The 14,542-nt window shown below is 40.7% G+C and overlaps 1 protein-coding gene across 7 annotated transcripts in view; it reads left to right on the forward strand.

Annotated features, from left to right (window-relative positions):
- Positions 1-14,542, forward strand: part of LOC137032195 (MSL complex subunit 3-like) — a 435,464-nt gene that overhangs the window by 140,808 nt on the left and 280,114 nt on the right. For all 7 annotated transcript variants that reach the window (XR_010896663.1, XM_067403838.1, XM_067403837.1 and 4 more), the window contains one exon: positions 7,820-7,932. Coding sequence is in view for 6 of the 7 variants with exons in the window: in XM_067403838.1 (XP_067259939.1) it covers positions 7,820-7,932 (113 nt within the window). In the remaining variant the exon portion in view is untranslated. The remainder of the gene's footprint in view (positions 1-7,819; positions 7,933-14,542) is intronic.

The raw sequence follows: 14,542 nt of genomic DNA on the forward strand, positions 1-14,542 counted from the left end.
GAGCTGTGGCCATATTGGCAAGAACGAGGGCATTTTTCCATAGCTGGAGACCTCCTTTTGAGAAGACAAAGGATTGTCATACCTAGATCCATGTGGCAAGTTATACTGAAAATTCTTCACGAAGGCCACCAAGGGATTGTAAAATGTAGGGCCAGAGCACGTCAGTCAGTGTGGTGGCCAGGTATGTCAGTACACATTAGCCAACTGGTGGAACGATGTTGTGTCTGTGCTCAACACAGGAATGCGTGGAGTGAGCCATTGTTGCCAACGCCCATTCCAGAAAGACCATGGCAACGTATTGGTAGTTCTCTTTCTCTCAGAAGAACAGATCAGTATCTGCTTGTCGCTGACTATTTTTCTCTGTACACCAAGGTAGCAAGACTTAAAGTATCTACCTCGAGCACAGTTATATCTGCTCTGAAAGAGGTGTTCTGTCGACATGGCATCCCAGAAACAGTGGTGTCGGACAATGGGCCCCAGTACAGTTCAATTCTCTTTAAGGACTTTGCAGCTGACTATGGATTTGATCATGTGAAAAGTAGCCCATTGTTTCCACAAGCAAATAGTGAAGCAGAGCGTGCAGTGGGTACGGTTAAAGAACTGTGGAAAGGAGGAGGAGATAAGAAAAGAACGCTCCTCACATATTGCTCCACGCTACTAGGGAATGGATATTCACCAGCACAGCTGCTTATGGGAAGGCAACTTCGCACTACCTTACCTCAGCTGCTGAAAAAGTTGTCTCCATGCTGGCCTGGAATGCGAGAGTTCCGGTGCAATGAAACAAAAGGAAAGAGAAAACAGCAGCAGTATTACAATAGACGTCACAGGGCCCAGCCCCTCCCAGTTTTCTAGCCAGGGCAAAATGTGTGATCGCCGTTGGAGAAAATGCAGGGATCTGTGGTGTCTCAGTCGTCAGCCCCAAGATCTTATCTGATTGGTACAGAAGATGGAGTGATTCGGAGAAACTGGGCTCATCTCCGCCCAATCGATCAGTTGGAACAAATGCTGTCATTGGATAATGAGTCTGAGAGTAACAGGCAGCCTATGCCTGTAGCAGAACAAACTGAAGGACATTCGTATGTGACCCGCTCAGGAAGAGCATCACACCCACCTAAGAGGATGGACTTGTAGAAAAGAGAAAAATGAAAAGAGAGAGAAAAAAAAAAGTTAAAGGAAAAGTTCTGAAATAAGGGGAACGATAAGGTGTTGCATTAATGGAGTATATTGTTTTTGTATAGAGTTGAAAAGGGGGGATTCTTTATTTAACAGGGGAGGTGTTCTATAAAGGGAATAACTGTTTAACCCTTTTAAAACCGGATATGTCGTTGAAAACACATCCAACCAAGCTGTATTCATGTTATTGTAACTCTTGAACCGTTTGCGCTATCGTAATAATTGCTGCAGACAGTAGACAACATGGGCTTTTCGGCAATATATGGGTTATTACGGTAATTCCATGCCTTCCGTCAGCATATGGCAGCTGCTTTCAGGGAGACGGGAGGAAGGAGGATTTAAACTGAGAGATATGGAGCGCGGCAGTTTAGGGAGATTTGGATCGCATAAATAATAGAAGAAACAAACAAAAACATTACACCGTCGATTGGGATGACTTTTGATAAGACTTGGGAGGAGGCTAAGTGAGACCTGCATTTCGCATTTGGTGAGTGCATCTGTATAATATGTCCGTGCAGTAAATGTATGCATGCATATATGTTGCATATGTAGTATATGTATGCGTGTATGAAAACTTTTTTCTCCTGAATGAAAACTGTGCAACCAAATGTGACAAAAAGACTTGTGTATATATGTAATATAGTTGGTGTTAAATTCTTTCGATAATCATTTTTCTCTTTTTTTTTTTTGTTTTCTTTTTTTTTTTCTTCTATTTCAATTCTATTTACAAACTCACCATATACATTAATGGACAATAACTGTAATTTATTGAAAGCCAGTTATTTTCTGAAAAAAATGACACCTTGCACTTGAGGATAGCACATTGTTTGAGAATTTTATAATAAAAAAACACATAATATGTGAAAACGGGCTATTTTAGCTTTAGGTTCTAAAGGGTTAAGGTCTGGTGTTACCTGGACATATGTAGAGTTAACAGACAGGAAGTAAAGTTTGTTACAATATGTTACTCTGTCCCGTCTTGTGCTTCCTGTTAACTTAACAATCATGACATAATAACAGTAATATGATTAAATTATGCAGGTTTTCTCCTTTACTATTGACGCTTGCTGGTTAGTGCGAGATGCATTCTGGGATACCTGGCTGTCTCATGTCCGCACAAGTCACCTCTCGATGCATCCTCAGTAAAAGAGGCGGATCAAGAACATATCCGGGGATTTGAACTGTACTTGGCTAGATGTGAACTTTTAAGTTGGAACAGTGCTTGGGCAGCGACTGATGACGTTTCACAAGTCCACAAGAACACCAGTACAGACAAGAACGCATATTGAGAAACGGCCAAGGTGTTCAGGGTTGCTTGATAGTTACAGACTGGTGTGTTGGAGCAAGGTTGGAACTGAAGTTTGCAAGATGGTAGCTCACCAGGAGCAGGGTTGGACACCCCTGTTCTACAGTCTCTTTCACTGTCTGATTCCGGTTCATACATATACAGCTGAACACCACTACTTGCAGTTTCCGACATTTTCATAGCGTGAGAGTATCATTTTGATAGGTTTCATTTTGTTATTGCCGTCATGCTGGAGCACAAACTCTAGAAGTTCCACCTAGAATTCTAGAATTAAAGAATATGAAATTTGGGGAAATGTTTGATTTTTGGCCCTCAGAGAGGTGTGTTGTATTCAGTTGTTTTGATAGAGGGAAACAAGATAAATTTATAGCTTCAGTGTTATTTGTTCTTCAGACATTCTTATTTAAACACAATAACTATCAGCTGTTTAAAAAGTTGCCTACATTTGGTTCTTTACCATTGAAAATGGGAAGAATTCAACAGAATTCAACAATTCAACAATGTGATATGGAGTCACATTGGTGTCTCAGTACATATAGGAACTATATAGGGCCTTAAAAAAGAAGATTGCAAAAGAAAAGTTTTTTAACAATGAGAATCATTGAGAAGTATATAAAGATATCTTGAATACTTATTGAGTTACAGGCATAACAACTTTAGAAAAAGAATATTTATGGCAATCAGACAGATATGTCCGATGTAATAGGAAAAAAATGAGATACATTTTTAGTTTTAACATTTGTTTTTTAGATATTCTTCTTTAAAAGAAAAAAGTATCAGCTGTATGCAAAGGGTCCGTGTACCTTCGTATAATTAGTTTTTTCATTTTCTTCTTCTAAACGGAAAAAGGAAGAAAACATTCATTTATCACATATTCGACCCTCCTCATGAGCATAAATAAACAAATCTCGAGTTGTTTTTTCATATTTTTATTTTCGTTTTAATCACACTTTGTTCTAATCCACCAAAAGGAAAAACAATCAAACCAAAATGGATAAACGGCTTGAATATTCGATTTCTACATGGGCGGGAATAAAACGCCCCTTTCCGCTGATTGGTCAACCAAAGCCGCGCCATCAGTTCTCAGCTCAAGAATCAGCTCCGCGCAACAGTAGACTATATACTACATTTGTACGGATTATTACAGAGTTTATTGCAACTACATTTAATCTAGTTCTCATCAAACAGCCAGACTAATATATAGGCCTATCTCGACACAACCCGTGCCGGGGTAGAGCCTAAACAGAGCTTTCTTATAAGCTATTCATTCGCGTAAGTTTAAATATTAATATTTGGCGGATTTATATCGTATTAAATATTAATTTATGTGGCATCTGCTCTCACAACTACTCCTAGCCTATGTATTTGCTTGGCACACCGCTGTTTTATTTAGCTGACCAATTCTAAAAATCTCTGCTGGAGCAACGCGACGCGCTGGACAGCGCGGAGAGAATGTATCAGACATTTCATCTGGGTCTATATCTCATCAAACAACCAGATTAATGAATGGCTCGACACAAACCCTGCAGACCATAGCTTTCTTCTGCCTGCGCATACATTTACATGTGGTGGAATTAGTTTATCATATTAAATATTAATTTATTTATATTGCATCTGCTGTCACAACTACCCCTAATTGGCACACCGCCTGTTTTATTTAGCTGATCATCTCTTGAAATCTGTGCACCAAAAATGCACGACGAACAGCGCAGAGTGTTACATTGTAGTGAAGTGCAGATCAGCAGTCCTGACATTGTTTTGAACCGTTTATTTCATTAACACTGAGTATGTCCCTCAAAACAATGTTTTATTTTTTTTCTGCCAGCTAAATTTCTAAATCAGTCACAGATCATTGTGCGACTCCTGACATAAGGCGCACAGAGTAGCCTATAGTAGTAAATTCGTGAATGAAACCGAGTCTTTGAGTGATTCACCAGCCATACAGCCTTTTATTACTGAATGAATCAGCGTTTCGAGCGAATCGATTGAATAAAATCACTCGTTCATTAACAGAGTGACTTGCTGCCACCTACTGGCGATATTTTATATTCGTTTCATCTTGTAATTTATTTAATATTTCTGTATTCAAATCATTTTGTTTAAAACATAAAATTTGTATTAAAATTTGTTTAAAACATAAAATGTATTTGCTCTGCTGTGTGAATGTATTAACAGACCTCTCTAAGCAGCATTAATTGTGTAAATACATCTAAAAGCAACTTCAGATGCTGCATTGCCACCTCTGCAGTGCAAGATGCCTTTGAAACAAAATAATGTAAAAAATATAATTGTATTGACTAAATGTAAGATTTTAAATTAAAAATGGCATGCCTTTAATGAGATATAGCTATTTTAAATATAGCTTATTTTACTAATTAATTTTTTGACGGTAATAGATGGCAATCACCCTTAAACACGTAATGAGCGGCAAGACGCATTGAAAGTTTCTGTTTCTATTCTGTTTTCAGTTAAAAAATGTGTCATTTAAGCGTCATTTAAGTTAATAATTATTGATTTTTACAACGAAAGTGATTCAATCAAAACCTTTAGCTCGATAGACTTTATAGCTGCTGCAAAGCCAAAACAAACGCTGTCTATTAATTTTCCTATTATCACTGTGAAGCTGCTTTGAAACAATCTGTATTGTAAGAAGCGCTATATAAATGAAGATGACTTGACCCTTGAATCGATTCTGCTCTGCGCTTCAGTAGACTGACCAGTCTCAGCGCTGTCCAGTGCGGCACACAGTCCGGCACACAGATTGAGGCTAATAAGTGTGCCAAAGTTGTGATGCCACGTAAATTAATATTTATTACGATAAATTAGTATTTCACGGCACGCGAATGAATACCGAAGAAAGCTCTGTCTAGGCTCTGCCCCGGCACGGGTTGTGTCGAGCTATTTATTAGTCTGGCTGTTTGATGAGAACTAGATTAAATGTAGTTGCAATAAACTCTGTAATATTCCGTACAAATGTATCGGATATATAGTCTACTGTTGCGCGGAGCTGATTCTGGAGCTGAGAGCTGATGGCGCGGCTTTATCTTTGGTTGACCAATCAGCGGAAAGGGGCGTTTTATTCCCGCCCATGTAGAAATAGAATATTCAGGCCGTTTATCCATTTTGGTTTTATTGTTTTTCCTTTTGGTGGATTAGAACAAAGTGTGATTAAAACGAAAATAAAAATATGAAAAAACGACTCGAGATTTGTTTATTTATGCTCGTGAGGAGGGTCGAATATGTGATAAATGAATGCTTTCTTCCTTTTTCCGTTTAGAAGACAAAAACGAAAAAACATATTATACGAAGGTACACGGACCGCAAAGTTACCCACATTTGTTTTTTCACCACTGAAAATGTATACAATTGACCAGTTTACTCATTGTGGCCACATTAACATGTACATATTTCTGGGACTGAAACATTGAGGGCCTTTAAAATGAAGATAAAAAAGGAAAGTCTGTTAAGAAACAGAATCTGAAAGTATATTACGAAATCTTTAATACTTCTTGAGTTACAGGCATGCAAACTTGAGGCAAAATACACAAGAAGTGCTTTTTGCCATATTTCAATTGTCACTGTTGGCATGTAATTAAACAAAGATTGCTAAATAGTCAATTGCTAGTCAGCATATTTTAGTAATAGACCTACCAATTTCTGTGTAAAAATAAAATAATGAGGCTGCCATCTTTCTAAGGTCATTTTTACACCCCTCTAATTTGGCTCCAATTCTTGGGTGAAAATTGTCATTTTGACCCCCTCTACAAAATAGTGGATTACTCCGTAAATATACATGTGTAACATTTAATATTTTGGCTTTCATCACTATTTATGTTTGTCTTTCTACAAAGAAAATATTAACAAAATCAGAAATTTGAGCCAGGGTTGAGTTGACACGGAATGACCGTGGTGAGGTCAGCATGTTTCCTTCCTGACCCTTAAAACAGCTTGTGCCAGCCCAGGTTTCCTTGATGCTGGCTGATGCTGTTGGTTAATATTTAACTGCTGTTTTGTCTTTCTCTGTTCTGTCGTTCTACACCTAATTGAATTTGATGTCATTTGAACTTGCCACTCCTTGATTTTTAGTGAATTGATGCCACTGGTCTGCATGTAGGCCTATCCTATAATCAGCCTTAATGGCATGGCTTTCAATCAGACTGTGCTTATGAGGATACTCACCATAAATGGGCATTTTGACAATTGTATGTGTTTTAGTCAGTTCAAGTGTGATAGTGATAACAGTCAAAGAGAACTTAACACTCTGTGGTCTGAGGTATCGTCGGCGATACCTAAAGGTGTACAGAGCGCCCTCCGGCTGCAAGTATGAATTGAAAACACAGTATCCAGCGCTTATAGTAATGACAAAAAATCCTGAATAAATATTACATACTGTGCATGCTTTTAAGCTAAAAGCCTATATGAAATGCCATAGAGGTAACATAATTGTTCAGACACTTTGCATCACAGAAATGCATTATATTTTAAAGAATATAATAGAATACCATTATTTTAAATTGTAATAATATTTCACAGTATTGCTGTTTTTCTGTATGTTTGATATACACCATATGATGAGCTTGAGACATGATCACAGGGTTTTTTTTCACAGCCTACCTGACTGAAAGAGCTCATTATTTATGCAGCTCATTAGAGCTCTTTATGCGATTCTTTTGTCTTCTCAGGTGTAAATGACGCGTTATTCATGAGGATTCACGCCTCCACGCATACTGTGTTTCTTGACCAAAGATGTTTTAGAAAATTTAAATCTCTCTATTGTTTTATATGAAGGAGTAGGAAGCAAATTATTGAATCAAAAACTCTAGTCTACAACCTCCAATACCCAGAAGTCTTCTGAACACATATTTAATATTATTTTTTTGGCCTTATTTCAGTGACTTAAGTTTTTTGTTTTTTCAATAACCACGCATAAACGTTATTCCTTAAAAAAATACAACATACATGCTCCTCACATATTATGGTAGCCTAGTTTGTGCTGAATACAGTGTAATGCCACTTTTGTCATTTATATGTTTATGAACAACTGAAAAAAGCACAAATGTCAGGGCATGTCAAAACTTCTCCAGGCCCTAAATCAGCCTCAAACTCCAGAGGATTAATTAATTACTGGTGCGCCCTCTGTGAAGCGGATTTTTTGCACATACACTTTCTTTGAAATGTGCACAAAGAAAGATGCTTCTCAGACAGCATGCCAGTACCGATTCGCAGCACTGACTGAATGCCAGATAAACTGAATGGAGTTAGGTCTTCAGTGCCAATTATTGCAATGCATATCTTTTTTTAAATCTTGAAATTGCATATGTTTCTCTACTACTGATCCAGAAACTCCTGTTCACAGTGGCTCCTCATCTCCTTTGCCCTTGACACCAAGCAAGGATTACACTGGAGGGCTTTTCTCAGGGCTGGAAACCCAGAGGAACTATGAACTAAATGAGGTAAGTCCTAAAGCCAGGTGCAAGAACCTCAAGTCTTGCTTTGCAGTCAATAGTAAAAATACCTGATTAGACAACAAATCTGATAACAAACCCATATACAGTGTCTCACAGAAGTTAGTACACCCCTCGCATTTTTGTAAATATTTTATTATATCTCTTCATGTGACGACACTGAAGAAATGACACTTTGCTACAGTAGTGAGTGTAGAGCTTGTATAACAGTGTAAATTTGCTGCCCCCCTCAAAATAACTCAACACACAGCCATTAATGTCTAAACCGCTGCCCACAAATGTGAGTACACCCCTAAGTAAATATGTCCAAATTGGGCCCAAAGTGTCAATATTTTGTGTGGTGTAATGAATCTTTAGCGATATTACAAGTATTTAATCAATCTATGTGTGAAATGTATGAATATAATAAATCATAAAGCCTTATGATTAATTATGATGCATATATCGACCTAAGAGGGAATTATGCACATATATTGTGAATTAATTATAACAAATTAAAATCAATTACATATATGATCAGTTCTAGTTTAATAGTTGTTTAGAGAAACTATCCAAGTTTGTCCAGCAAATTGTTAGTTTTCTCACAGACTATTATAAAAAGGTTATATTATTAAATGTTACTCTCTGGCCACGAGAATAAACTCCTATTATAGCATCAAAGCATAAAGCAATGGTGCCGGATCGACAACGAAGAAGTGACTTGGGTTTTCTGAATGAGCAGCAGAACAATCGAGCATGAATATAATGTATTTAATATATGAAATCGATAATACAAAGGTTATACGGCTAAATATACATAGAGGATATACATATATTCAGAAGCGAAAGTAAAGAAAGGGTAAGAGAGAATACAAGTAGCAAAACTTACTAACAGTCCTTGAGAGCCAGCAGAGAAATCAGTTTCATTAAATCGTATTGGGTGTATCGCATCTAAGATAGAGAAACAGTACTTGAATTAGTCTGTGCTGAGTTACAAAAGATACTGGTGATGGTTCAGTGCTGCTGCAGTTCGTTGGCTTCTTCCGTTTCCATGGGAAGATTTGAACTGAGGACTTGAAAGTTTGTTTCGCTGGAGATGGTGGTCCCAAAAGAAGATGAGTGCGTGATGGAAGCGCGGTCGCATGAGACATCCGAGAGAGACATGCACGAGATGGCGGTGGACAATTCAGGGACAATAGAGAGACAGTCAAAAATGTTTGTGCTTGTCTTTTATGGATAAGCAAGTCAACACGCCTCCTTAGGTGAAACAGCCAATAGATGTGTGGGCAATCCTGGCGGGCAAAACTTTTCTTTGTCTTGTCTTGTGGCTCGATTTGCATAATTTGAGGTATCGGATCGGATTGTACTTTCTTCACAGTACCATTAAAAATAGAACAATGCATTTTACAGTAATGTGACATACATTGATGAATAAGGCATAAAGAGAGCTTTACAACGAAACCAAACTTACCAGGTGACCAAAAGCATTTAAGAAAGATACATTTTATACTCTAATACTATCGTTTAACATGTAAATTAAGCCAACTACAGTCATTTAAACTAAGTTCAAACACTCGGGATACATACATGCACTTGACATACACGACGGGTGCATTTTGGCACAGTCATATTTTGAGAATAACTGTACATACAATCTCTAAGCATGTTTTGTGTTTGTGTGTGTGTGTGTGTGTGTGTGTGTGTGTGTGTGTGTGTGTGTGTGTGTGTGTGTGTGTGTGTGTGTGTATGTGGTGTGTATTGGGGTTTGTCTGGAATGTCTGGTATGTAGGCACATGTAGGGCAGTAATTCGATCCGAGGTGGCCGCGGTTGTTTGAAGTCGCGAGGGAGATGTTCAGGAATCTATCGAAATAGCTATAAAACGTATCCCGTGATCTGTTAGTGTCTGCCAGGCCGGAGCCAATGTGAGATTTACAAACACAGTTCAGCAGGCTAAAAGCATTCTGAAAATTCCAAAATTGGTTGGCTAAGACTGATTCTTGTACAGGCGTTACAGTGGTCACCATTATTTTCCAGCACTGCCTTAACCCTCTTGTGCATGGAGTTCACCAGAACTTCACAGGTTGCCACTGGAGTCTTCTTCCACTCCTCCATGACAACATCACAGAGTTGGTGGATGTTAGAGACCTTGTGCTCCTCCAATAGGTACCATTATACTATACTATTGTCATTTAAACTATACTACATTATTTCTATTAAATTATACTATACTACAGTCATTTAAACTAAGTTCAAACACTCGGGATACATTCATGCACTTGACGGGTACATACAAGACGGGTACATATAATATGTCATAATGTCAAAAATATAATATGTCACAGTACATGTTGGCATTCATGGTTCCCTCAATGAACTGTAGCTCCCCAGTGCCGGCAGCACTTATGTAGCCCCAGACCATGACACTTCCACCACCAGGCTTGAGTGTAGGCAAGACATACTTGTCTTTGTACTCCTCACCTGGTTGCCGCCACACGCGCTTGACACCATCTGAACCAAATAAGTTTATCTTGGTCTCATCAGACCACAGGACATGGTTCCAGTAATCCATGTCCTTAGTCTGCTTGTCTTCAACAAACTGTTTGCAGGCTTTCTTGTGCATCATTTCATGCAGACCAATTTGATGCAGTGTGCGGCGTATGGTCTGAGCACTGACAGATAACCCCCCACCCCTCCAACCTCTGCAGCAATGCTGGCAGCACTCATACATCTATTTCCCAAACACAACGTCCGGATATGACTCTGAGCATGTGCACTCAGCTTATTTGGTCGACCATGGCGAGGCCTGTTCTGAGTGGAACCTGTCCTGCTAAACCTCTGTATGGTCTTGGCCACCGTTCTGCAGCTCAGTTTCAGGGTCTTGGCAATCTTCTTATAGCCTACGCCATCTTTATGTAGAGCAACAATTTTTTTTTTTTCTTTTCAGATCCTCAGCGAGTTCTTTGCTATGAGGTGCCATGTTGAAATTCCAGTGATCAGTATGAGAGAGTGAGAGCGATAACACCTAATTTAACTCCCTCGGGTCGGCGGTCACGCCGTCGTGATCACCACGTTTTTTTTTTCTAACCAGTGTGAAAGAGACTCAAAATACTGTGTCAATGTTGCACATACAATTAAGAGTTATACACCATTTTAATCTGTGGAATATTTTCTTTTATTTGTGTACACTCAGAGTAACAACAAAATGTTGTGCTTTTTGTAAAATAAAGAAAACTAACATGATGCGTGATCTCTCGTCTCCCTCTGAACGAACTTCAATCTGATAGTTCTCAGAAAATTAACTGTAACTTAGTGAATACTAATCACAAAAAAATTAGACTTATGTCAAAAAAAATGTTAAAATGTCAGGTTTTAAATCGTGTAAGTCAAATTGAAAACAAACATTCTGTGTTTATGTAATCTGTATAAAAAGAGAGCCATGTCAGAAGTCCATGATTCAGCTTATTATCCGCTAATGGGGCCACGTCCATGGAGGGAGCGCTATTCAGATGCAAATTCCATCAATACATGCATACATGGTCTCAATCGTGTATTTATTGTCTTGAAAAGTGTTTTGAATAGCCATAGTGTAATGATGGGTCGACAGAATGGGGATCCATTTGCAGCTTTTATAAACAGATGTATACAAACAGGTGGGATTTTGGGCAAGAGCATTAACAGGGACAGGCAATGGTCGAGACAGGCAGCGAGCAAACAGGGTCGGAGAACAGGCAAGGGTCGAGACAGGCAGCTTTACAATCAGAGTCCGGATAACAGGCAGTATTCAGGGCAGGTGGCAAGGTTCAACAGAGATAAACAGTCCAGTCGGTAGCAATAGGCAGTAAACGGGGAAAAACGCTCAGAAGTGATCGGCATGGAAGTCAGAGTCGAAGGTCTCTGGTGGACAGCCAGACCCACTGCCCCACGGTGTACTGTGGATTGGGACGTCGGTGTCGGTTGGCCTGTGTCTCCTGCCTTCGTACAGCTCGCTGTATATGATGGTGAGCTTGGTTCCAGGACTCTTCACTTCTCTGCAACCATTCCGTAACAGATGGCAGATCAGATGGTTCACCCGACCAGGGAAAAAGTGGAGGTTGGAAACCCATGATACACTGGAACGGGGTGATTCCTGTTGCTGGTTTGCGGAGTGAATTTTGTGCGTATTCCGCCCAGAACAAGAACCGACTGCAGTCTGCTTGGTTGTGTTGGCAGTATGTGCGGAGAAACCTGATTAACTCTTGGTTCATACGTTCTGTTTGGCCGCTGGATGATATCCTCAAGTTAAGCTGACGTTTACATTGAGGGTTTTGAAGAAAGCTGTCCAAACCCGAGACGTGAACTGGAGACCCCTGTCGGATACGATATCTTCTGGTAAGCCATACAATCGAAATACCCAGTTACACAGGAGTTCTGCTTTTTCGAATGCTGTGGGGAGTTTGGTTAGAGGGATGAGTCTGCATGCTTTGGAGAAGCGGTCGACCACAGTATGGATGGTAGTGTGTCCTTGTGACTCGGGAAGGTCGGTGACAAAGTCGACCGCAATGTGGGACCAGGGGCGCTGTGGTAGTGGTTGTAACAGACCTGCGGGTGCCTGATGTTTTGAACAGTTATTAATGAATTGAACAGTGTCGGGAAGCATGGAGTCCCACCAGAACCTACTTTATAACAGATGGATTGTGGCTGTGACACCTGGATGACCAGAGCTGGGGAAGTCGTGAACCTGATGCAGAAACCTGTCTCGGAATGGTGCTGGAACATAGATGCGATCCTGGGGACATGTTGGAGGAGGTGCGTTGTGTTCATTGGCATGAGTAATTTCAGTGATTACATCCCATTGAACAGGAGCGAGCAACGAGTCGGGAATTATGCAGTCAGCATGCTCCTTCTGTTCCACCCCCTCGTGCTGTCGGGATAGAGCATCCGCTTTGATATTCTTTGAGCCTGGCCTGTAAGTCACGGTGAATTGAAAGCGCGTGAAGAATAAAGCCCACCTAGCCTGCCGAGGATTTAAACGTTTAGCTGACCGCAGATATTCCAGGTTTTTATGGTCCGTTAGAATGGTGAATGGATGTTTCGCGCTCTCCAGTCAGTGACGCCATTTTTCAAGTGCCGCCTTCATGGCTAGTAGTTCCCTGTTGCCCACGTCATAGTTCCACTCGGCCGCTGACAGCTTTCGTGAATAGAAGGCGAAGGGATATATTTTATCAGGATCACCTTGGTGTTGCGAAAGTACAGCCCCTATGCCCGTACTGGAAGCGTCAACCTCCACCGTGAATGAGAGTTCAGGGTCAGGATGATGTAGAATGGGTGCTGAAGTGAAACGTTCTTTTAACTCTTGGAATGCCAGCATCGCTTCGGAGGACCATACGAGGCGGGAGGATTGTCGCCTGGTCATTGATGTCAAAGGGGCTGCCACACCACTGAAATTACGAATGAATCGCCGATAGAAGTTGGCGAACCCCAGGAATCTTTGGAGTTCTTTCAAGGTTTGTGGTTGAGGCCAATCCAGTACCGCCTTCACCTTGCTGTCATCCATGGCCACGCCCTCTCGACTGATCACATAGCCCAGGAAAGTTGTAGAGGTTCGATGAAATTCACATTTTTCAGCTTTGGCATATAGAATATGTAGACAATAACCCACCGGTTGAGTATGTCCCGGAAGACGTCATTTATGAAGGACTGGAAGATGGAGGGACTGTTGGACAGGCAGAACGGCATGACGAAGGTTTCGTAGTGGCCAGTGGCCGTGGAGAAAGCAGTTTTCCATTCATCTCCTTCCCTGATTCGGATCAGATTGTAAGCACAACGCAGATCCAGCTTGGTGAAGTAGGCAGCTTGTCTGAGCTGTTCTAGGGCAGGGGGTACCAGTGGCAATGGGTACCGGAATTTCACTGTTATGTCTTTCAAACCTCGATAATCTATGCAAGGCCTTAAACCGCCGTCCTTTTTCTTGATGAAGAAGAACCCTGAGGCTGCTGGTGAGGTAGAAGGACGGATGAATCCTTTGGCGAGCTCCTCCTCGATGTATTTCTTCATAGCCACTGATTCAAGATGTGATAGCGGGAAAATGCGGCCTTTGGGTGGAGTGGTGCCTGGGAGCAGGTCAATGGCACAATCGCACGGACGATGAGGAGGTAGCTCTGTGGATTTGGCCTTGCTAAAGGCCACTGCCAAATCGTTGTACGTTGTAAATCAAGACTTTGCGAGGTATGTATGCATGTGAGAGTGTTTTATAGTGTGAGAGTGATTCAGTTCAGGTGTGTGTGCGCAATCAGTCCTAGGAATGAGGGCCCATTGTAAACGTAGTCCGAAACAATGAAGTTCAATATTCCGGTGATGGCTCCCTCTGGCGGTCCGGAGGACAAGCCGAAGGAGCCCCATTCATGACACATAGTTAGCGATCTCTGGCCTCTGTTAGTTCGGTTAGTTCCTGGATTGCCTATTCTTCTTTAGCAGGCATTTGTGGACAAAAGGGGCAGAGCGCCCTCCGGCTGCAAGTATGAATTGAAAACACAGTATCCAGCACTCATAGTAATGAAAATAAATCCTTAATATTACTCCTCTGTATAGAAAATTGACAAACATATGAGAATCCATCAATATTTCTCCAAATGTGCATGC

This window comes from Chanodichthys erythropterus, chromosome 12 (assembly GCF_024489055.1).
Source record: "Chanodichthys erythropterus isolate Z2021 chromosome 12, ASM2448905v1, whole genome shotgun sequence".
Taxonomy (NCBI): domain Eukaryota; kingdom Metazoa; phylum Chordata; class Actinopteri; order Cypriniformes; family Xenocyprididae; genus Chanodichthys; species Chanodichthys erythropterus.